This window comes from Eurosta solidaginis, chromosome 5 (genome assembly GCF_040869045.1).
Source record: "Eurosta solidaginis isolate ZX-2024a chromosome 5, ASM4086904v1, whole genome shotgun sequence".
NCBI lineage: Eukaryota > Metazoa > Arthropoda > Insecta > Diptera > Tephritidae > Eurosta > Eurosta solidaginis.
This window is the reverse complement of record NC_090323.1, coordinates 243,290,920-243,315,672: the sequence shown is the minus strand read 5'-3', so window position 1 is coordinate 243,315,672 and position 24,753 is coordinate 243,290,920. Positions and strand designations below refer to the sequence as shown.

The window sequence follows — 24,753 nt, the reverse complement described above, 5'->3', positions numbered from 1 at the left end:
AAAATTTTTTCTAATTGAAAAAACTTGTTTCTAAAATTTTTATTTTGCTTTTCCCGAGGCGTGAACCCACGATCTACGGTGTGGATGACAAAAAATAACTTAAAAGATAAAAATAAATAAATAAAAGACAAAGTGGCAGCGCTGCTGCTCTCGCATCCGTACTAGTAACAGCAAAGCTTGGCCGGGGTTTTCAGTTGTTGGTTAAGCTAAGCTTAAACTTCAGTCAAATTTAAACTCCAGATAACCCCCAGAGCAGTTTTACAGACACAGTTTAAGGCCGCCTTTGGGGGAGGCTTTTTTGTGCGCCAACATTGGTTTTTATTTTGTAGATAATTTGTAGAACAGCTGAATTTTGTTTATCCAACAAACATGGACAAAATATTTGTCCAGCCTTCGAGACATATATATCTAGTTCTGGAGTTGCAATCACTCTTTTATTATTCTTAAACCTGATATTGCTCAAGTTGATATTCAACATCATTCTCCAATAACTCATGGACGTATCCAGAGAGGCATTTTGTGGGGGGGACTTTTCGAATAGCCTTTTTCGGTTGCCACTATCGATTTGCTTGCTGGTAGCGCCTAGCGATTTTTTTCTGACATTCTATTTAGGTTAGGTTAGGTTAAGAGGGCGTGCGTGGGTGTTACCCACACTTCCACTCGGAGACATTTTTGTCCATTGTGAGTGCCCTCAGTAAGTATAGGGTGGCGGAAAATTCGTTTAGCCCCATTACCTCTTAGTGGTCCTCAACGAACCACTTGCTTTCCCTGATGAACCCAAAAAGAAGCGAGACGTCCACCTTCCCAACCTCTGCCAGGCTGTCGAAGAAGCGTGAGGCCAGAAATCTGAGCCTTCTTCTTTGAAGCGCCGAGCATCGGCAGAGAAAGTGGTAGATCGACTCCTCTTCCTCCTCATCCTGACAGCTTCTGCAGAGGGAGCTTGTTGGTATTCACCACCGTCGAAGCATTGGTGCGATAGCACAATGAACTGTGATAACACTCGTAAGTACCCTCACCACAGATTTGTTCAGTTTGAGAAGAAAGCTGGTGCCTTTCCTATCCAAGCATGGCCATAAGGACCTTGAGACTTCGCAGTCAACCCTATTCGTCCATAGCAAGTCCGTTGTCCTGTTCTCATATTTGTCGATTCTCCCTAGGAGATAACTCAGCGGCGGTCGGATGGAGCTGTCCACCTCACTTATGTCTAAGTCGGAACCTTTCCTAGCCATCTCATCCGCGAGTTCATTCATTTACGTAAACTGAAAAAAAAAGTTTATGTTAGCATTGTTCATCTATTCATCGGTCTTCCTATCATGTTTAAGCTCTGGTGATTCGACGGGGGAATAGTTTTTTTGTTATTATATTATTTGTTATTTAAGTGGGCTGTATATTATTTTATTTAGAGAGAGGTCGCTATGCGCCTGTTACACCTTGTATGTATTCATTGGGGGCGCGCACTGGGGGCTAGTGATGGCTCGATATTTCGCTATTGGTGATTGCATCGCCGCTATTGACAAATCGCTAATAGCTATAGCTATTGCAATCCAAATATATCAGTGATTGGCTATTTTCCTTCATTCGATTCTTTTGAATGACAATCACCTCTGGCAGAATATCGCCAATAGCGATTATAGCGATTATAGCGATTGGCGATTTTCCTTCAGCATGGAATTCTAATAGTAATAGCAGCGATGCAATCATCGATAGTGAGATATCGTTCTTCATTGCTCATCTGTGTGCTTTACTTTCCGAAACAGCGAACGGAACAAAGCAAACTTGTGCAACAACTACAACGACGACATTGTGAATTCGGCTAGAAAAGCAGCCACGTGGTTTGGGTAATTTTTACAAACAAGCGAAAGATCGAACTCAAAAATAATCAACGCAAAGATCAAAGAGACCGCAAGGCACAACTCATTCAAGAGCAATTATCGAAGTGCAGAGGTATATAGAAGAAACTGTAATTGCAAAGCTGATCCTTTTTTATGGTGGCAGAAAAAACAATTACAAGTATCCCAATCTATCTCCTATAGCTCGCGAAAAGTTGGGGTGTTTAGGAACATCGGTTCCCTGTGAAAGACTTTTTTCTCAAGCCGGCCTTATTTTAAGCGAGAGAAGAATGCGCTTAGATTATGAAAAGGCTAAAATGCTTATCTTTTTAAACGCCAATCATAAAATATAAAATTCGTTATATTTTGATTTTATATTTAAGTATTTATAATAAAATAATTAATATTTCTCAAAATATTAAACAAGCAATATAAGTTAATTTTAAAACTTTAATTTCATGAAATGTATAAAAGAAATATATATCACTCGTCTTATTGTAAACAGATTAACTCAAAATTTAAGGTTTTTGGGAGAATGCAATTCAAGATTTGTCATATGGTTTATATATGGTTGAATTCTCCGGCTAATTTCTAGGGCACTGCAGTGGGTGGCTAATTTTCTGCTAAAGAATATTTTTGTAATAGTTTGAAGAATTTGCTATATTTTTCCTCTGTATTTTTCATTAAAAATTGATTCACTTTACTGTACAAATTTATGCAGCCAAATACAACTTTCAGAATAAATTCATACGGAGTATTTCTAAATACATCGGTGTAGTATAATATAGTAAATAAATCATGTTTTTATGGTGTTATATATACAGATTTATTTCGGGTTGATTCATCTTACATTTAAAAATCAAAGCATTTTCAATTAACAAAATTTATAAAACAAAGATGCATATACATTTATTTCAGCTAGTTTCATCTCATTGAGTGTAATACGAGTCTGAACATATTGTCGTCAGCCAGTTAATAATATATATCATAACATCTCAGAAAATTAGAATTTCACATTACATTAGTTTACAATTAAAGGTACATACTTTTTTCTTTTTATTCCAATTTTGGTTCATATATTCTAATAAAATTTAATTTAGTATAAATTAATGTATAACATTCAATCTACTCTGGTAAAAAGACTTAAACATTCATTTCTTATATACAAGTATACAAATAATTGCAGATTCGCTTATTAAAGATAAATTAAAGCGATCGCCATAGCTGTAAAAAATAGCCACAGCTGTAAAAAATAGCCATACCTATATTCACTGATAGCTCAAAATCGCTCTTCTGTATGGAATCGCTTGTTGAAATAAAGCGATCGCTATAGCTATAAAAAATAGCCGATATTCAAAAATAGCCATATCTATTTTCACTGATAGCTCAAAATCGCCATATCGTCCATCACTACTGGGGGCTCCAAGGTATTGGCTGCGGGTTGAGCCACCTTGTTTTGCTTTGAAAACCCCCGCTTTGGGATAAAAAATTTAAACTATGTCTTTAGAATATTTCACTAACCAGTTGAGAAATACAAGCACACTCAATGGCTAATGAAACAAACGAACGAAAAATGTTCATAGTTTAAATCACTTAGTCACAGTAGGCAATAGCTTTCATTTAAAGAAATTGTAATGAAATTCAACACACTACTTCTTCTGACCGCGACTAATACTCCTGTAAAAAATACAAGCTACAAGCTAAACTTTAATATGATCAACTTTGTAAGTTTGACTAAAAAACTGTATTTAACTGTCTTGAAAAAAAAAAAAGCTGGCAACGCCTACTAAGGCCGCTCGAATCTTTTGAAAATCTTTGCATCGATTTCAAAAACGGTTGAAGATGTTGTGATATTATTTATAACCAACTTTCCTTTTTAAAATAGAACTTCCCTAGAGTAGAATCACAAAATCGGTTGATTACCACGCCTACTTTCCATATAAAAATGAAAAATGCACATTTTGAACACACATACAAATTCCAGATCTGTAGCATCTACCGCTTTTTCCTATGTATTTGGCGATGAAAAATGTACATGTATTGTTCATTAAAATACATTTACATAGCAATGTCAGATATTAACTAATGGATTAAGGACGATCAACTTCATTGTTTCCCGAAATTTTTCATATCTAGCAAAAAGTTTAAACATTAAAAGATCCATAAAGCTGCATGGTTGTCACCCGATCGAAAAATACGGCACAGAGTATAGGAAAAAATTTAAATAGTACCAAAAATTCGACGAATTATGAAAGAATTTAACCTGGGGTTAAATATCTGTCAGAACGAAAAGGGCGAGCTGGTAACCAATTTTCAGAGAGTGCTCAGATTCTAGAGGGAAGTCCTCTTAAACGGCGGCAACATTGAAGCACTAAGAGAAGGTGATAATGTTGCACCCGCCCTTCACAAAAATTGCTACTGAAGCACGGGAAAAATGGTACACATTTTTTTAATTTTAAACTAAAGAAAAACTATAACTTTTAATACAAAGTACTCAGTGCATTAATATTGTGTGGCACACGTCTAAATAAATATAGAAACCTGCTCTTGAAATATTTGTATATGTGTGTGAAAAATCGCAAAAAAGCATCCGTTTGTACGGGACACCAGTCAGTCAGGTGAAACTTCAGCGAAAATATAAATATTTATAAAAAAACAAGTACTAAATTTGCTAGTAGTTATATCAAAGTGTGTTAAAATAAAAAAATAAAAATAAATATGTATGTTTATTCGAAAAAAATTTAGTTTAAAAATGAATTGTTTTTATGAGACACGTGTGAGTGAGAGTTTTCAAATTTCGAGTTTCCTTTATATTATATAGCGTAGCGGGCCTTATATTTCATATACAAAAATTAATGCAGTGGTTATCTAAAGCAATGTTTACTCATGGAAATTTTCCTTAGTTTACTTATATTCACATTCTCATACATAATCCATGTACAGGCTTGGTCTATATTCAAAAATGAACATTCTGCTAATTAATATCAAGGATAAAGGAGTTTTTGAAAATTATTTGATTTAAATTTTTTTTTTTTTTGTAATATTTTTTCTCTCTTTAAATTCCTCCTCCTTGGTACATTGATATATTTAAAATATATGTTGGCATTGACAATTAATAAGGAGAGCACTTCGAAAATCGGTGAAAGTAAACCATTTTCCATGCAACTCTCATACTAAAGACTTTGTTTCCCATTGTACTTCTAAGCCAGATTTTTATTCGCCACACATAAGCAAAATATGTGAAATAAAACTCAAAAAAACTTTCTCAGAAGATAAACATTGGAGGGTTTTTTTGCAATTGACAAAAAAAATTTGGTAGTAGTGCAGTTTATGGTACCCACCGAAATTTGGGCCTTTTTTTCGAGTGAGGTATCAAAAGACGCGTATTCACGTCTAGATTAAGAATCCGAAAGCGGAAGTTAACTTTTTTTACCCGTTTAAAAGTTATCCGCGAAAACAGGTTTGTGTGATACATATTGTTCCCGCACGTTTACAATCTTTTAAGCGCACACATCACTTTACTTTTTATATTTAGTATATTAACATAATCTAACTTGCACGAATTAACGAAAAAATTATGTTAAATTTCACTAATTTACTTATAAAATATCAAACCAAATATTGCAACAAATTTCTGTCGAAATGAAAACACATGAAAGTGAACAGTGTTGCCAGCTCAGCAACGCTGGTGATTACTTTTGTTGTTCTCTGCTAGGATTAATACAAGGCGGTGGCGGCTCAACATAAATTTAAATAAACATACAATTACATTGTTTTTGTAATTTACTGAATATGTTGCAATTTAATATATTAAAATAGAAAAGAATACGTCTTCAATTTATCGAAATAAAGAGATGCTGGCAAATATTTGGAATTTTCATTTTGGAACAAGTGCAGAATACATACATTTGTCAAAAAAAAAAAAAAAAAAAAAATTAAAAATCGGACTTTATAAAAATTTGTATGCTGATTCCAACGGTATATTTCTTTTTTGGTGCAAATGAAAGGTTTGGGGATAATTCCATTTCAAAATTATGAACTTTTCAAATCAAAATATCTCCGAAACTAGTGGATGGATTTCAAAAATTAAAAAATTAAAAATAACTTATAAAAATACCTTTCATGATGTATATATATCTTTAACTTTTCTAGTCTCTATTTACCAAAAATTTGAAAAAGCTCTTTTTTGGTGGCCATGCACAGTAATTCTGCGGTAGAACACCTTTCAGCATAGGCGGCCTTCGGCCGCGCTTATAAAAGATAACCCTGGGTTACGCCATGCCAAGTCCAAGACAGAAATTTGTTGCAATATTTGCTTTGGTATTTTATAAGTAAATTAGTGAAATTTAACATAATTTTTTCGTTAATTCGTGCAAGTTAGATTATGTCAATATACTAAATATAAAAAGTGAAGTGATGTGTGCGCTTGAAAGATTGTAAACGTGCGGGAACAATATGTATCACACAAACCAGTTTTTCGCGGATAACTTTTAAACGGGTAAGAAAAGTTAACTTCCGTTTTCGGATTCTTAATCTAGACGTGAATGCGCGTCTTTTGATACCTCACTCGAAAAAAAAGGCTCAAATTTCGGTGGGTACAATAAATTGCACAATTACCAAAAATATTTCCCTAATTTATTATAAGAGTTTTGATATTGATAAAAAAAATGTCTATGCCTATATACTAGGTTTTTCTTTTGTTCTTAGAAAAATTTGTTTGTTTTGAGAAGAAATTCCTATGGCGAAAAATTATTTCCATTTTAGAAAAAAAATAATAATTTAAGTGTAGAATTGATATCTGTGTCACAGATTTACAGAGCTTCGATGAGAGAGACTCTCTCCCAGCACCATAACTATCTAACCTTTAAATATTTTGCTAAATTTATAGTTCTCAAAATAGCTTAAGTTGCAACCGTGTTAACTTTTATATTGACAGTCAAGCAGCAATTAAGGTAACAATCTCGCACAGCACAACATCTAAATGCGTGTTAGAGTGCAAGCAGTCTCTGGAGAGAATCGGGACAGGGAGAAGCATACATCTATATTGGGTCCCAGGGCATATGGGAATAAATGGGAATGAAAAAGCGGACGAACTAGCTAAAAAGGGCGCATCCCTTGAAGCTTGCTCCGTAGACGTCCCAATTAGACTGAACGAGATTAAGCGAAGGCGAGAGGTGCACATGATCGGCCAAGCGGGAAAGGTGTGGGTTCAAGCGCGGGGTTGTAAAGTGTCGAAGATTATGTGTAGGTCTTACAACCTTAGACTAACAAAGTTGCTTCTATCATTAAAAAGAGAGGACTGTAGACTCATGACGGGTATTCTGAATGGACACTGCCTTCTGGCGTCACATGCCTTTAAATTAGGCTTGGTCAGTGATAGCAGATGTAGGAAGTGCGGGTTGGAGGAGGAAACGATCGAGCACGTTCTGTGCTCGTGCCCTGCACTTGCCAGGCTAAGACTCCAGCTATTAGGAGTGATACAGCTGTCAGATCTAGAAGCAGCAAGTGGCTTAAATCCTAGGAAGCTTCTAGTATTTTCCAAGAGGACGGAGTTATTTTATAACATGGTCATTGTTTTTGATAGGGGTTTTCAGTTTGGTCGTTAAAACAAACTTCTGGTAACACTACGGACTCAGTCAGTATATGTGAGGTCCTCATGGACCGGCCAGTTCAACTTAACCAACCTAGCCTATAGTTCTCAAATTGATCTCCAACGTCATGCTCAAATTATTCCCCATTGAATATCCAGCACCTATCGCCAGTTGCTATCCTACATTGGATATCGAGTTGAGGGGGTGTTGAGAAAAATCTTTTCCAAGGTGATAACACAAAAGTCAACAGCTTGTTTACTGTGCTCGAAACTCATTTTTTAAATCACAATAGCACTGAAATGGAGAATCGGATTAATGACATATGCCAAATAGTGACAAATACTACTTGTTAAATACAAAACCTATTGTGACGAATATTAGCATCTCTAAGCTGATACTAGCATCTCTAAGCTGATACTAAGTAAATAAAGGCACAACAACAATAAAGCAAGCTGCCACTCTAAACAAATCAATCATCATTTACACGCATATATACAAGGCAACAAAGAGATACTCACAAACACAAGTAATAATCAGCCGAAGTAGTACTCATACCAATTCATATAAGGGGCAAATTTTTTGGTGGGCATGTACGTCATTATAAACTTTTCAAACAAATATTTGCACAGCACGTTTGTCAACTGAATTTTCATAACAGTAACTCCGTCACTGCTCAAGTTATTTTTATGTCAATAAAATTGACAGTTTATATCAACATTTCATTTCATTTGCATATTCAGAACAAATATGTTTTTAGTTTAAATATTGACAATAAACAGACTTTATTTTTTACCAAGGCTGTACTAAATAGACTATATAAACTTGTGCAGAAGACAAAAAATGAACGAAAACGACTGGATTTAATTTGTGATTGATAGGGATGGCAAAAAATGACTCACGCCCTAATTCACACCTGGGGCCGCCGTAGTGAGGTGGTAGGATTGTCCGCCTATCATACCGAATATCCTGGGTTCACACCCCGTGCAAATCAGCATCGAGTTTTTTCAATTAGAAAGAAGAAGTTTTTACCTCTTATTCTCCCTCCCCCTCTCTTCCTCTTTTCCTATCCTTTTATTAACTCCTACCTCTGCCTTTATTTTTTCTACATTTCTTTCTCCTTCTCCGTCTTTTCAGTCACTTGTTTTCCGCTCCATCTATCCCTATCTTTCTATCTCCGTCTTACTCTATCTCTTTCTCAGTCTTTTTCTCCTTCCCTCTTTTCTCTAGTTCTTTTCATTATTCTCCATCCCCTTTTCCCAGTCCCAGCCCAAGTCCAAGTCAAAGGCCCAGTCGCAGTCCCAGTCTTAATCCCACTCCTAGTCACAGTGCATGACATTAGCATATACATACATAGAGCGTTTAAAATTAACGACTTTATTTTATTAGATTTATAAATGACTGCATACAGACAGTGAGTGGATTTCGTAATTTTTTTTTTTTTTGTCATATTCAATGGGAAATAAAAGTATTTGATGCGAACACTGCTTACGAAATGGTAAAGCGTAGCTAAATAAAATTGATTGACGTTTTCTTCGCAACGCCTGTATACTTGTAGTCCAAGGCGAATCCATACCAGGTGGTGGCAAAACGAATTCAACCAATTAGCCGTGCAAAAGAATGTTAAGTCCAAAAGAAAATGTTCATTGATTTCGATTAACTGACATATTAAAGTACAAGGCACTGTATGGAAAATAATCAAGAAGAAGCAATCAGCTGTTGGGATAACAGCACCTGGTACTGAATTCGCCTTACATGTAGACATCTGTCAGCATTGATAAGCAAAAAGACAACACAGCAAGGACGTCAGAGCACCATTATTGGTGTATGTGTGTATTTCTGTAGAATTTTGAAGCCCTATAACTCCTTTCCTGCATAACTTTAAAAATTTTTTTCATTATTTTCATTACTTTTACATTAAGTCCCTTTCATGTTTGTCCCCTCATTTCCATACGAATTTTAGACCCACGGAAAAGTCTTTTTCGGTAACTTCCCGTTGAGCTAGACACTTGATACGTAGAACGTAGTTCAGATCTGGGAGACATTACAATGCAAGTGAAAAAAAATCCGCTAGGTGGCGCACGGATCGAGATATACATAAAATTAATTTTAAAATGGAAATTTTGCTATCGACTTTTAGCTAACTTCTGGGTGATCCAGAGACTTGAAACTTGGCACATAGTTTTCGAGTCGATGGCGCTACAATTCGTGGAAAGCAAAATGCAGCCAGGTGACAGACGAATCGAGATAAACGAAAATCCCTGGAAAAACGCAGGGAATCTTGCGATCGATTTTAAGTAACTTCCCGGTGAGCTAGAGACTTGAAACTTGGGCCGTAAGTCAGAACCCGCTGACAATGCAATATTTGATCAAAAAATTTCGCTAGGTGGCGCATGGATCGAGATATTAAGAAAACTAGTTTTAAATTGGGAATCTTGCAAACAATTTTTAACTAACTTCCTGGATATCTAGAGACTTGAAACCTGAAATATAGTTTAAAACTCGGTGCCAGTGCTATGTTTGATCAAAAAATTTGAGCTACGTAACGCACAAGTCGAACTATTTAGGAGATTAGGCCATACCTTCATGGCTAGCCTCCTGAGTGTTGCAGGCGTTGTAGAATTCCAACTCGTTGAAGGCCCAACTCAATGCACGTCATTCCATACTTTTAGGTGTACGCGACTTTCACCACGATTCTTTTAGACTTTCAGGCGTATGCGAATTTCACCACGATTTTCAGCTGTGCAAATTAAGTAGCTGACAAACGAGGTGGATTGATTTTGTTATGATGCGAGGTGGAATTCTGTTGTTTTCGCCAGTGTTCCAGCAATTCTATTAAATCTTGCTATTTTGAACAAATAAATAAAGATAAGAATTTTCACTTAGGAATTACTTAAATTACTAATCAAAGTTGCAATTGCTTTTTGTAGGCAGTACTAAAAATTGAAAATAAAAAGATGATAAAAAAATTTTAAGGACTACCTTTGTATAAATGGACCAAAAAATAGAAGGCAATTTTTCTTTTAATACAGACATAGTCTTGTTGAATTTTGACTAAAAAACTTTAGCAATAGGTCTTGTAAAAGAATTTTGGGATTTAAAATTATAAAGGTAGAGCGCGTGTTTAAATTTTAAATAATCAATTAGTTAATCCCAAGTACATGGTTTGCCTTAAATTGAAAGATTGCGTTCCACCTTTATAGTTTAAAATCCCAAAATTCTTTTACAAGAGCTATTACTAAAGTTTTTTAGTCAAAATTCAACAAGACTATGTCTGTATTAAAGGAAAAATTGCCATATATTTTTTGGTCCATTTATATAAAGGTAGTCCTTAACCCAGATAACCCTAATGTACTATATGTAGGACACCAATTTCATGTCGATTCACGCACGCGCCCGATGGCCCGGGAATGTATTTTTGCATGCAGTAGAAATTGCGCAACAGCGTTAGTAAGTGTTTACAGTCCCTCAGTGAGAGAAGTGCTCGTTGTCTTATTCAGAAAATTAATAATTTTGAAAAATGCAAAATTATAACATACGACTTCAAAAGTGAGTTAAAATTTATATGATGAAATTTAACAAATATATTTTTTTTTATTAAAAATTTATAGAGAAATAAACGAGTGTGTAAAATTATAGTTAAATACATTGAAAATTAAGTAGTAGTAAAAATGAGCAAATATTAGTGTCCTACATATATTACATTAGGAAGATAGGTGTCTACAAGATCTATTGTTTTGCAGGGGTCTCTGGCTTCATGACGTTATTGTTTTGTTGGAAGATGGTGAAGAAAACACTGGCGACATCGATAAAGTGGTTTTGTTTCCTCCAGTTTATGCAAGCGACGAAGATTCTGGTCCTGATGAAGCTTTTGACGTAAATAATTTTCCATCTGCCCAACTGCAAGCGCCAGCAGAAATAAAATTTAATGCAGCTTTGGTGGTTAACCATTTATTTAAATATTTATTTCTTAAAAATATTATGTTATTTATTTGAAGTATAAAATATTATTTTTGTTTATTTTTGAGTTTAGATATTTTCCAACTAATTAGAATTTTCTTTTTTTTTGAAGTTATTCAAAATTTTAAGTTAACACGAAAACTCAATTAAAATTATTTTAAAAATTAAAGTAAAGAGTACAAAGTAGTTAACACTATAGCAGCCTTGCCTGAAAGCTCATCCGATGAGTCGGGCGATAATATACCGTTATATATGTAGAACAACCGCATTTGATTTACATGTATAACTCTAAAATGGGAGGAGTAGAACGTTCTGACCAAAATATAAGCTTGTATAGAACTTCAATGAGGGGCAAATAGTACCTGCCTTTGCTAGCCCACTGCATTGATATGGCGCTCCAAAACGCTTGGATTATACATCGCGAACAGGGCGGACAATTTTTACAAACTGAGCTTTAGGCGTGCAGTGGCTACCATGCTGCTGACTACCTATCGAAAGCAATCAACCTACTAAAAAGGTCATCCAAGTTGCCCAAAAGAAGCCGAGATTCGCTATGACCGTATGGATCATCTTGTAGAGCCACAGGAAAAACAAACCCGATGTGGATATTGTCATCAAAAAACCACTACAAGATGTGTAAAATGCATTATTTGGGGTATATACCTAGTATTTTGTAAACTTCCATTCCAATAAATAAAAATATGTTTTTATCCCTTATATTCCTAATGTGCTATATATAGGACACCTCTAAAATATTAAAAATAATTTTTTTTTTTTAAAGTATCAGTCTCATTCTATAGCGGTTTTAAACACAAATTTCTAAAAAAAAATTAAAAGTTTTCGCCTGAGTAATTTTTAGGGTTATCTGGGTTAAAATTTTTTTATCATCTTTTTATTACGTGATTCAAATCTATGTTTATTTAAAATTTTATGAAAATTGGCAAGCCGTTCACAAAGCGAATCTGTACAAGGTGATGGCAAAACGAATTCAACCAATTCGCCGTGCAAAGGAATGCCAAGTCCAAAAAAATGTTCATTGATTTCGATTGACTGACATATTGGAGTACAAGACGTTGTACGGAAAATAATCAAGAAGAAGCAATCAGCTGTCGGGATAACAACACCTGGTACTTAATTCGCCTTGGCCTTTTGGCAGTTTTCACCGGTCCCTTTTGGGTACTTCATTTTATAATATTAAAAGATTAATAGATTTACAAAACCGATTTTCTACGTATTTATTCCATTTAAAATGGCTGTTAAGTGGCGGGCCCCAAGTCCAGCGCAAAAGCCGGGTTTGGGATATGGACAGGCGTTCCTACCTTAGTTCCCTAACATGCAGGGTGCACCTCTGATGTAGATAGCAGCTCTAAACGCTATGCAGATGCTTGTTTATTGTGACATATTGTTGCGAATTACAAAAAAAATATGTCGCAAAATTAGTTTCATTCACAACCACATAATTATGCATACCAAAAACAAACGAAGGCAGTACATATTTAAATTATTTATTAGCTACATGCAATATCTTAAACAACTATTACAAGCCTGAAACTGTTCTGCTCATTCTCATTTGCGAAAAAAATATGCAAAAGTATTTTAGTGCGAGAAAATATTAATTTTCATGCTGGATATTTTTCACCGGATACTCACAGAAACATAGTATTTTCCAAGAAGGAGTTATTTTATAACATTGGTACTTGTTTTGGCTAGGGCTCTGCAGTTTGGTCGCTTAGGAAACCCCCAATCCATTAATGAATCCAATAATGAGGAACAATATTCCCTTCTTCCGTACTATTTCTTCAAATAATTTGATTAGATTTCTCCCTAGCGCAAGGTTTTGCGAGATGTATTGCACTGCCATTGGCTTGCGAAGAACTTTCAAGTTTTATGTATCTATCTAAAGAAAAATTGATAGCAAGAATCTAAATTTCTTAAGAATTTTTTAATTAGCTTAGTACGTGCGTCACTTAGCGAAATACTTTCTCTTTTTGCTGCATTATCTCGGTATTTTCAACTATATATGTGTGAGGCATCATCGGAAGTATGTTAAAAATTCATCGCAAGCTTAGACCCTTTTCCCTTTTTGGTACGATATCCAAATGTCTTAAATCGCACGCATCCAGCGATATTTTTGGGCCTACATATTGCATTGTTAGCGATCTCAGAACAAATTTGCGAGAAGTCATTTAAAAATTAGCTGCAATATTCCCAATTTGATATGAAATTTCTAACCATCTCGCCTCGGGCGCCACCCATATTTATCCTTTGAAAAAATGTTCATCTGGTTCTCAACTATATATGAGATACTAAGTGCGTAGCTCAATAGGAAACCTTTCAAAAATTTACCGCTAAGTTAGAAGCGCTCCGTACGATTTTCCTACATATCTAGTCCATTCGGCCTTCTGTCGAGGCTTTTTGTCGCATGTATTGCACTACCATTGGCCTTCAATCCAATTTTTTAGAATTTAAATCCTCAGAAGTAATTTAAATCTGATATCAAGATTCCAAATGTATGCGTCTGGTAATTTCGTCTTCCTTTTATTGCATTATCTCGGCGACCTGAATTAAATGTGAGGCTTAAAGCTTGTAGCTCAATGAGAAGTTAAGTAAAAATCGAACGCAAGAAATCTCTGCTCTGAATGTTTTTTTTTTCAAAAGATATCTAAATATCTCCATCCCTGGCCCATATAGAAGAACTGTTTATCCTAAATATTCCATTTTCCATGGGTTCTTATATATGAGACAAGCTTCAAGTCTCTTGACTATATTGCAGGTTCCTTAAAAATTCGACAAAACAAAATTCCCAAGTCAATGAGAGAACTATCCTGCCATAGTTTTAGCGCCTTTATAGCTAGATGTCCTCATATTAGCAATCATATTAACAATCGTACTAAAGATGTAACATTACCTCTGTGCATTGTGAGATTGGTCGTAGAAATGCCCTTGGTGTTTATAGCAGGAATCTTAACTTTTGCGACGATGCCAAAACAAAACAAAACCCACTTGGACAAGCAATCCAGATGATATCTCACAGGTAGAATATGGTGAATTCTACAAATCACTCACCAATAATTGGGAAGATCATTTAGCTGTGAAGCATTTCTCTGTGGAGGGTCAGTTAGAATTCCATGCCTTGTTCTTCATACCACGCCGTACACACCGATTTATTCGAAAATCAAAAGAAGCGTAATTACATTAAGCTGTACGTGCGTCGTATATTCATTATGGATAAATGTGAGGAGCTCATATCCGAGTACTTGAACTTCATCAAAGGAGTGATCGACTCTGAAGATTTGCCATTGAATATTTCACGTGAAATGTTGCAACAAAACAAAGTATTAAAGGTTATACGCAAGAATTTGGTGAAGGAAACCATGGAACTGATTGAAGAACTGACCGAAGACAAGGAATTGTATAAGAAGTTCTATGACCAATTCGCAAAGAATTTGAAATTGGGAGTACATGAAGACAGCAACAACCGAGCCAAACTTGCCGATTTCCTACGTTATCACACATCTGCATCTGGTGATGATGCCGCTTCACTGGCCGATTACATATCACGTATGAAGGAAAATCAGAAGCACATCTATTTCATTACCGTCGAATTAAAAGAGCAAGTGAGTAATTCTGCTTTTGTTGAACGTGTTAAATCGCGTGGTTTTGAAGTTATTTATATGACTGAACCAATTGATGAATACGTCATCCAGCATCTGAAAGAATACAAAGGCAAGCAATTGACTTCGGTGACGAAGGAAGGTTTGGAGCTGCGCGAAGATGAAGCGGAAAAGAAGAAGCGCGAAGAAGATAAGGCTAAGTTTGAGAGCCTTTGTAAGTTGATGAACTCAATTTTGGATAACAAAGTTGAAAAGGTAGTCTTGTCGAATCGTTTGGTTGAGTCACTTTGCTGTATTGTGACGTCACAATTTGGTTGGTCAGCAAACATGAAGCGTATAATGAAGGCGCAAGCTTTGCGTGATACCTCAAACAATAGGGCTGGAAAGAAGCATTTGGAAATCAATCCCGAACATCCCATCATTGAAATTTTGCGTCAAAAAGCTGAAGCAGACAAAAATGATAAGGCTGTTAAAGATTTAGTTATATTGCTGTTCGAAACTGCGTTATTGTTGTCAGGCTTCTCATTAGACAGTCCACAAGTGCACGCTTCCCGCATTTATCGTATGATCAAATTGGGTCTTGGCAGTGATGAGGAGGAACCAATGGCCACTGAAGATACACAAAGCGGTGGTGATGCGCCACCATTGGCCGATGATACAGAAGATGCTTCACATATGGAAGAAGTTGATTAAGCTCATTAATTTAAATTTTGTAAACAAACGTTCCATGTTAGAATGTGTATAGACTATGTAGCTGCTAATCGTATGTACTTTTAAGTTCGTTCAATTTGCGTAGAATTCTTCCAATTCGGCAGATGACATACACATCAACCATTTTCATAAATTCTGACTGCCGAATATTTTTCTTTCCGATTTATTTTTAATTTTTCATCTTTTTTGTCGCGTTTTATGCGGCTGCTTTTTATAACCCAAACGGATTTGAATGGGAAGTTATGTTTTATGTGTGAAATTGCTTTGAAGTAAATATTTAAATGAACTTAGTATGTATGACACGAAATTCTATTGTTTGTTAAGAAATTAGAAAAAAACTAAAAAAGAACTAATTAAATAAACAAAACGTTCATGCCTGCAATAATTATGTATGTTCGGTAGGGTGACATAAGGTCAACGGAAATAACATCAATTGACAACTTCAACTGGTCATAAGGTCAATATAATTTACATTGAAACCATTTGAAAATTTACGTTTCGATCTGTTGGTAATTTGATGTGGGTGGCCATAAGGTCAATTGGAATTTTGGCCATTGAAACTAAGTCACCCCTCCGCTTACGTACGTACTTATATACATCTGCAGAAATTGTTTTCTAAAAATTTATTAAGTTATGGATCTAACGAGTACTATTTGAAGCTGGTTCACGTATGTCATCAATCCGATCCACCATTTCAGAGCTATTAGCCATCATCCAGTGAGTTTTCTAGTTCCGTATCACGCTCAATTCTCACGAGAATGCTCTGGATCATTGAGAGACTTTAGAAGCACAGAGCGTGGGCTAAAGGCCAAGCAGCGTCATCTATTTTTGAAAAAGTAGGTTTATTAAAGGCAGCGTTGCCAAATTAAAGGCAAGAATTTAACAAATTATCTGGCTCACAAATTGAACCAGAGGATTTATCTGGTTCAAATCGTTGTTGTTGCATTTACATGCAAAATTATTTATCTAGCTCAGGAGCGTGCGCAGGAATGGTCTATGGGGGGTTTTGAGCATATGGAAGCTCATAGTAAGCATCCGTTATTGTCAAGACTAGTTTTGCGATAAAAATTAATAGAAACGGGAGTAAAGAGAAACATTTACCATATTTATTGGCTATAAGTCAACAAATGCACTCTTCCATCTACCACTTTTTATGAAAAAAATTCAGTCGTTGTAAGCCCATGGAGGGGGGGGGGGGGGGGGGGAGGGAGGGGTGGAGGAGTTTGAACCCCCAAACCTCCTCCCTTGCGCACGACCTTGATCTAGCTTTGCGACGGGATTATGGCTAGGGGCCAAGCATAGATCGAAATTATCCGAACGTTTGCTGTAGCGCGAGCAAATCTCTTTATCTTTTCTCAAGCATTGCTTTCTTCGATGTTTTTCCGTCTTTCTACTATGGTCGCCGACCATAAGTCCGAGTACCACCATTAAATTCATAATAAGCCAGTAATTTGCAAATAACTAATGTTAAGGGTCGATGGTATCAAAAGAGAAATGGAATACGAGATAAGGAGATGAAGAGAGAGAAACAAAGGGGGGCATCGATGAACATTGAAGTATTTGCAATTTCTTCCCTACAAAATATACTTACTTTTTCTTCTAGGGCGTCTCAGTTCTTTGAAGCGGAGGAGGAATGTCCGCCGATCTCAAATGCCACAAACTTACAACAATCACAACTAATCCAGCGGCTAACACATGTCTGTCGTTATGATCGCTTAGAGCGACCAATTGGTAAGTTTGTTAATCTTAAAGATTATAAATTTTAAGTTTGCAACTAATTTTGTTTTATTTTCAGAGTATGGTCAGAATGGCGAACGTCTACCTGTAACCGTCAAGGCGCGCATCTACGTCTATTTTCTACAAAATTTAAATTCGGATTTGCTACAATTCAAAATGCATGCACTACTGCAGTTAAGCTTCAACGACAGCCGACTTTCTTACAAGGAATTGAAACGGAACGACAACATTATTGGACAGAAACATTTAAGCGAACGTCTTTGGCTTCCTCATATATTTTTTGCAAATGAACGTGATTCCAGTATTTTAGGCACTGATGAAAAAGATGTACTAACATCGATATCTCCAGAGGGGCATGTTGTACTATCCGAACGTTTGCAGGCAACACTTTACTGTTATATGAATTTCAAGAAGTTTCCATTTGATGAACAATTTTGCTCAACTGTGATTGAAAGTTGTAAGTGAAATTCAGCTATAGACATGGGGTCATAAATAGGAAATAATTATTACTCTTTTAGGGATGTACAATCAAACAGAAATGGTGCTCAAGTGGGAGTCATATTCGCCAATTTCTTTTGATCCGGAAATGCATCTTACCGAATATACAATGCAACGGTTTTGGTATAATGAATCGGTTGTTAATTCCGATGGGATCAATTTGAGGCATGGATCTTTTGGTGAGTAATAAATCCTACGTCCCTTCAAAAAACAGGGCTAAAATTGAACCCATGAAGTCAGACATAGGGATATTTCTTCTTTTCGTGTGCCTATTTTTAGCTATTGTAGAATGACAGTTACTCCAATTGTGTCCTGTTTATTTAATTGTAGTAAATGTAGCCCAGAAAGGAAGTCACTAGCTTTACATAGCTTAGTACATATTGGGATGAATATTAGCATCACAAAGTTGCTACTAAATAAATGCACAATAACAATAAAGCAGCCACACTCTAGAAGGCGACGAAAAGATACATATCTACGCGTAAAATACAAATATACATGTATATAGATGGTAACCAAGCAGGAGATGCAAAAGTTCTGGAAGGTGAAATGTCTAGACCTTAGGAGAAATATTCGAATGAAGCAACGGAGAGTATAAAAGCAGCGCAAGCTGAGTAATCAGTTTTGATTTAAACACGCTATTGGTTGCGAAGTATAATTGTGAAATACTACTCCCAAAGTAATCTAAATAAAGGCCAGTTTGCAATACTGAATATTGGAGTGATTTATTCAACAGTTTAGCGATTCGAACGTTAGCAGAAGGTTTCAAATAAGAGGAATTTCCCTAAATTCGGGAAAGTTTTGACACAATTTTACCATATCACCATCTTGAAGAGATTGTAGGGGTTACAGGTAGTACTTCACAATTTGACAAAGATAGACGGAGGGCCAACAGGCACGCACATAAACATAAATTCAGCGCGTGTCCAATTACCATCACCGCCAAAGAGGTTGAGGATGCCATCGGTCATGCTAAACCATCCAAAGCAGTGGTCCCAGACGGCATAACCATGTCGATTCTTAAAAGCCTAGGGAAGGAGGGTTTCAAATATTTAGCACATGTCTTCAACCTATCTCTTTCCACCTTTGTCATTCCCGAAAAATGGGAAATGGCCAAGGAGGTCCCACTACTAAAGCCTGGGAAACCAGCTAACATAGGAGAGTCATATCGCCTGATATCTCTCCTATCGCCAGTAGCTAAAACGCTTGAAGCCATTTTGCTCCCCTACTTCAAACAAATTTGCAGCTAGCCTGTCATCAGCATGACTTCAGAAAACTCCATAGCATCACCACCGCGAAAAATGCCATTAGCGCCCAGATAAATTGCGGTTTAAATCAAAACCCCCACCATAGAACAGTACTCGTTGCGCTAGACCTATTAAAAGCTTTAGATACGGTCAACCATGGCACGTTACTGCAAGACCTGGTAGGGTCTACCCTTCCCCCATGTATTAAAAGGTGGACCGCAAATTATCTGAGTCGTCGCCAGGCATCGGTGCAATTTATAAACGAAACATGAAAACCAAGAAGAATTAAACAAGGGGTGCCACAGGGTCCTATCCCCACTTTTGTTTAACTTCTACATATCAAAGCTACCTTCGCCACCAGAAGGAGTTACTATCGTTTCCTATGACGATGACTGCAAAATAATGGCCACAGGCCCAGCCCCGATGAGCTTTGCAACATAATATGTAGCTACCTCCCTGATCTATCCAGTTTTTTCGCCTCGCGAAACCTGGCATTATCACCGACTAAATTCTCCGCGACCTTATTTACAAAATGGACGTCCCAAATGTCGACCATTTTGACCATCCACGTCGATGGCACTACGCTACCGACTGTCCTACACCGCATACTCTTGGGTGTGACGTTTGATCAGGATCTACATTTTGGTGAGCATGCAGCCGCAATTGTACCGAAAATACGGAGCCGTAATAAAATCCTCAAATCTCTTGCTGGAAGTACTTGGGAAAAACAAAGAAATGCTCATTACCACTTACCAAGCAATTGGCCAGCCGATTGCATGGTACGCGTTCCCTATATGGTCGCCAAGCCTAAAAAGTACTCACTGGAAATAGCTACAGGCCTGCCAAAATACTGCTCTCAGAACCGCCACTGTCTGTCTTCTTAGGTCCCCAGAACACCACCTACAAAATGAGGTGAGAATACTCCGCATCAGGGAGAGAAATGAGATGCTAACCAAACAGTTCCTGTTGAATACCCAGAAACCTGGGCATCCAACAGACATCTGATTGATGAGCCAACACCGCCCAGGAGCTTAAGGAATCATCTCCGTAAGCATTATGAGGAAATACGGCACCTGAGAACTCAGCCGTCTAAAGCCAAAAAACACAAGCGGGTCCTCAGCGAACTCCACAAACAGGCGTCGGACCTTTATGCCAGGAATTGCCCGGTGAATCCAGTACTCAAAGAACAGTACCCAAAACTTGCGGAAGAGGAACGCATACTCCCCATGGAAACGCGAGTCACTCTAGCTCAACTTCGATCTGGATACTGTAACAGGTTAAACTCTTACCTATCCAGAATCAACCCCGATATACAAAATGTATTCCCCGCTTGCAATGTGTCCCCACATGGCACCAACCATCTCTTTAATTGTAATGTGGAACCAACACCCCTAACACCTCTCTCATTATGGGCCATCCCTGTTGAAACTGTAAGTTTCCTTGGACTCCCGTTAGAGAATATTGATGACAATTTGTGATCGGTCGCACCTATTGGATGGGCGAAGCACTGCTACAACAACAATAGCAACCATCTTGAAGAATTCTTCGTAACAAATCATTGGTATTTCATACTAGAACAGAAATTTAGCGGCCGACAGCATAAAATCTAGGACAGAGAAAATTTCCTTAGCCCTTTATGATAATCTGACATTAACTACTTTCCAAAGAAATGGGATCTGAAAATGTTTCGTAAATGCCCCATTTCAGCTCAATAGTTTGAATTTATGATGAGATGCGGAGTTCTCAAACCGAATTCTGATACAAGGCGTTATTCAAAGAAATTCTGAAAATTTAATTTTAATTTTTTTCAGCCGGAAACTATAGCTCAATCAGCTTTACTGTTCATATTAATCGAGAAATTGGATTCTATCTATTGGATTACTATTTACCCTCAATGATGATAGTCGCCATCTCGTGGGTTTCGTTTTGGTTGCAGGCCGATCAATCACCACCACGAATTATGTTAGGTAAGTACTTAATTACACACGATTTAACACCAAAATAGGGTCAGTATAAGTAATTCAGAATGTATCAAACAGGGAATATGACGCCACTAGTGACACACAAGTTTACTAGAGCTCCAGCATCGCTTTGACTTACATAACTTCTGTTAAAACTTTTACTGTCCATCAGTCATACTAATTCAAATATGCAATCAAAAAAAGACTTTTTATGCAAATCGGCCGCTTCTGCTATAATTGCCCAGGCACAGATAAATGTTATGTTGAAGAGCCTCGTCTTCTCCACAGACATGAACAATAGTACTTGCCATCGAACGATATTTCCACACACAACTACTACGTCTTTGTCCTTCTTTTTCCAGGCCTCGTTCATCGCTTTACGTACAGGGCAATGATGTTTTTGCTTTCACGAGGATTTCATCAAGCCATATAGGGGTGCCTTTACGAAAAAGGTACTTGCCCCAGGCTGCTCTTATTCCAAGGGCCAGTAAGAGCTCACAAGTATCATTTAACGACTTCAGACCAGTCAATCTCTTGTCGTTTCTCCTAAGAACTTTAGAGTGGCTTATTGATCTCTACGTACTGGGCAGGATTCCTCGGGGGTTACTATCGACATCACAGCATGCGTACTGTAAGAGTAGATAAACGCTAACGGCTTAATTGTAGAGCAAATAAAGGGCACGAAGGAGTTGCTCTTTCTTGGCACCGAAGGAGTGGGGAGCCACGATCGAGGGGAAGGTGTGTAAAGGTACACCACAGGCGGGTGTTCTAAATCCTCTACTCTAGCTTGGTGTAGTAAACTAGCTTCTGGTATAGCTTAAAAGCAGTGGCTGCCGAAAGATTACCTAAGCGGATGAACTGGCAATCATTGCCATGGGTAAATTTTCTGAACGCCCTCGACATAGAGCTAAGAAGGCTTCGTTTGCTTGTACTGCTGCAAGGTGACATAAATAAGAGCTGGGGACTCTACCAAAAAGTTGTAAACTAGCTTTATGATATTAAAGCCAAGCTGGTTTTGTTCTACGAGCTAATGGTCGCACTTAGCACGGCGAGTATTACCAAAATCTTAGTACCAGTAAACGTACAACGCTGGCAGGTATCAGCGGTGCGTGCGGAACAACACCCACCTAGGCGTTCAATGTCATGCCGAACATATATCCGATGAATATTTAACCAATCCGGCTGCGGTCCGATCGTTGATCAGGCTTTCAGACATGTGTTATGGGCTTTCCGCATTCTGGAGCATTTCAGCATTCTTACGAATTTTGACATCACCCCAGATAAGGCAGACTATAGTGCGCCAACAAATTCCACCTGCGCAAGCTTTAGAACAGTTATTCCCTCGAGAAAAGAGTGGGGAATGGAACTTATCTGCGGCAGTGAACTGATTAACTAGTTCACGGATGGGTCAAAGTTGGGCGGGAAGGTCACGCGATATAAGCCGCGAGTCAGCTAAGCTGCGCAGACAGTCTCTCTTGCAAAAAAGCGAGACCCATCTGGCAAGAAGAGGATAACAAGTTTTCTGCTGAAATTATTGGGCTCACTTATGCTCATCTATCAATAGTGATAGGCGCCTTATGGCAATTGGACCCTCCGGGCCTCAGTGACCTCTTCACTTCTTGCCACGACGTTAGGTTTAACATGACTCAGGCGTACCAGGATGCTTCGGAAACCTGCAATTTATAAGTGAATTTAACACTCAACGAGTTTAAAGGAAATATTTTTAAGTATTTTGTTAGTACGGGGCGTATGAGTAACATTTATTTTACACATTATTTTAATATCTGTCCTTCTGATTTTCAGGTACCAGCACAATGCTGTCATTCATTACATTATCATCTTCCCAAACCAAAACCTTGCCCAAAGTCAGTTACATAAAAGTGTCTGAAATTTGGTTTCTTGGCTGCACATTCTTTATCTTTGGAAGTATGGTGGAATTTGCTTTCGTTAATACGATTTGGCGACGCAAAGAGAATGTGGAACTGAAGAAGGTGAATAGTAAATATATTGTTAAAGCTTCGTTAACACCTCGTCCAACACGTCGTGACATGAATCCAAATAATCTATCACGCACGCGCTCCTGCTCGAGTCTCGATAATATAACATCGAGCACAGAGAGTGTTTTGAAGGGTAACACCAATAAAGGTTTCAATAATTATCTAACAGTGCATGTGAGTATAATTTACCATTTCCGTTCTGTATTTATTTTTATGTTTGTAATTGTATTAATTAAATCATTATCCTCTTTAGAATTTGCCTATTATAACCACAGAGTGTGCGGATAATGCTTCCGTAACGAGTGAACGTAATAGCAATTGCACAGACCATGTTGTTAATATAGCAAGTAATGGCAGCTTTGATCCGCAAGGTAGGGACTTGGATATGCCAGCTGATCATACAACATTCACCACAATGACGCCACAAGAAATTGCCATGTGGATCGACAGAAGATCTCGATTTCTGTTTCCGGTTATGTTTTTAGCTTTCAATGCGCTTTATTGGACATTTGTATATTGTTTCTAATGACTTCTGTTCGAAATTTCTAGTATATGTGAGACGAGCACGAGCATTTAAGTATTGTCTATTCATTAAGTAAAACGCATCAACTTTGTTATGCCAAATAGTACTTTTAAGTTAGCTTTATATACTAAATTATATTTATGTATTACGTATATTATTTCATAAGTATGTATGTACATATGTGCGAAACAATAAATTTATATCTATAAGTAGCAACTAAGATAGGACAGGGATCGATTCTAACCCTTCCTTTGTAAATTTCAAATCATAAAAGCAGATAGGAGGAATATTTGAGTATAAAAATGAAATGCTTGTATCGTGATTAATTTAATATATCTCAATAGCTTTTATTTTCATTCAACATTTTTAAAACTGTCAATACTTGACATAATATTCCAGTAGAAAAAAAAGCTAAAACTTTATTTGTATTTTTTAAGTTGCTTAACTAGCTATGAGCAAAAAGTTATGATTAACAAGTAAAGGTGTTTAAGTTCGGGTTTAACCGAACATTATATACTCAACGTCAGCTTCAATTGCACATTTCGTTTCAGATAAATTATTTTTCTACATAACGCCACGCCCATTTTTTTAAAATTTGAAGTTTTTCCCATTTATTTTATAAATCCACTTGGGGAATGAAGTACCATTGATATTATCGCGTTGTTTAAATTAAAACAAAACCAATATATAAAAAAATATTTCAATTTTATAGCGATTTAAAAATTACACGATAAATTATTTAATTACAATATGACAATGTAAGAAAAAATTTGATGGCAAGAAAAAATATTACAATTAAAAACCAATGTCAACTAACTATAATTATGAAAGAATTTCAAAAGCACAGTGTTGTTGCTACAATACCCTCTACCTAGCGAAAAGCGAACTTTCTTCTTTTTGGAACATGTGATGGAATTTCTTTTTGCTCAATTGATTGTTGGTAAGTGGTTTCATTTAAATCGCGTACTTCCGTAAATGTCGGTTTCAATCTGTCTATAGCAGGCATGCTTAACCAACGAAACGATATCATTTCGTTACGATAATCAACGTTAATAAACGAAACGAAGTCATTTCGTTTCGTTTATTAA

General features: G+C 36.8%; 2 protein-coding genes across 2 annotated transcripts in view; both read left to right on the top strand.

Moving 5' to 3' along the window:
- Nucleotides 1–24,021, top strand: part of SecCl (Secretory chloride channel) — a 63,251-nt gene extending 39,230 nt beyond the window's left edge. The window contains exons 2-7 of the mRNA XM_067789220.1: nucleotides 17,306–17,433; nucleotides 17,498–17,896; nucleotides 17,958–18,116; nucleotides 20,996–21,151; nucleotides 22,949–23,316; nucleotides 23,396–24,021. Of these exons, the coding sequence (XP_067645321.1) occupies nucleotides 17,306–17,433; nucleotides 17,498–17,896; nucleotides 17,958–18,116; nucleotides 20,996–21,151; nucleotides 22,949–23,316; nucleotides 23,396–23,668 (1,483 nt within the window). The 3' untranslated portion in view covers nucleotides 23,669–24,021. The remainder of the gene's footprint in view (nucleotides 1–17,305; nucleotides 17,434–17,497; nucleotides 17,897–17,957; nucleotides 18,117–20,995; nucleotides 21,152–22,948; nucleotides 23,317–23,395) is intronic.
- LOC137253008 (heat shock protein 83-like) lies at nucleotides 14,587–15,744 on the top strand. The gene has a single exon (XM_067789221.1). The coding sequence runs from the start codon at nucleotides 14,602–14,604 to the stop codon at nucleotides 15,682–15,684; it is 1,083 nt and encodes a 360-aa protein (XP_067645322.1). The 5' UTR covers nucleotides 14,587–14,601; the 3' UTR covers nucleotides 15,685–15,744.
- Nucleotides 24,022–24,753: the final 732 nt, after the last annotated feature.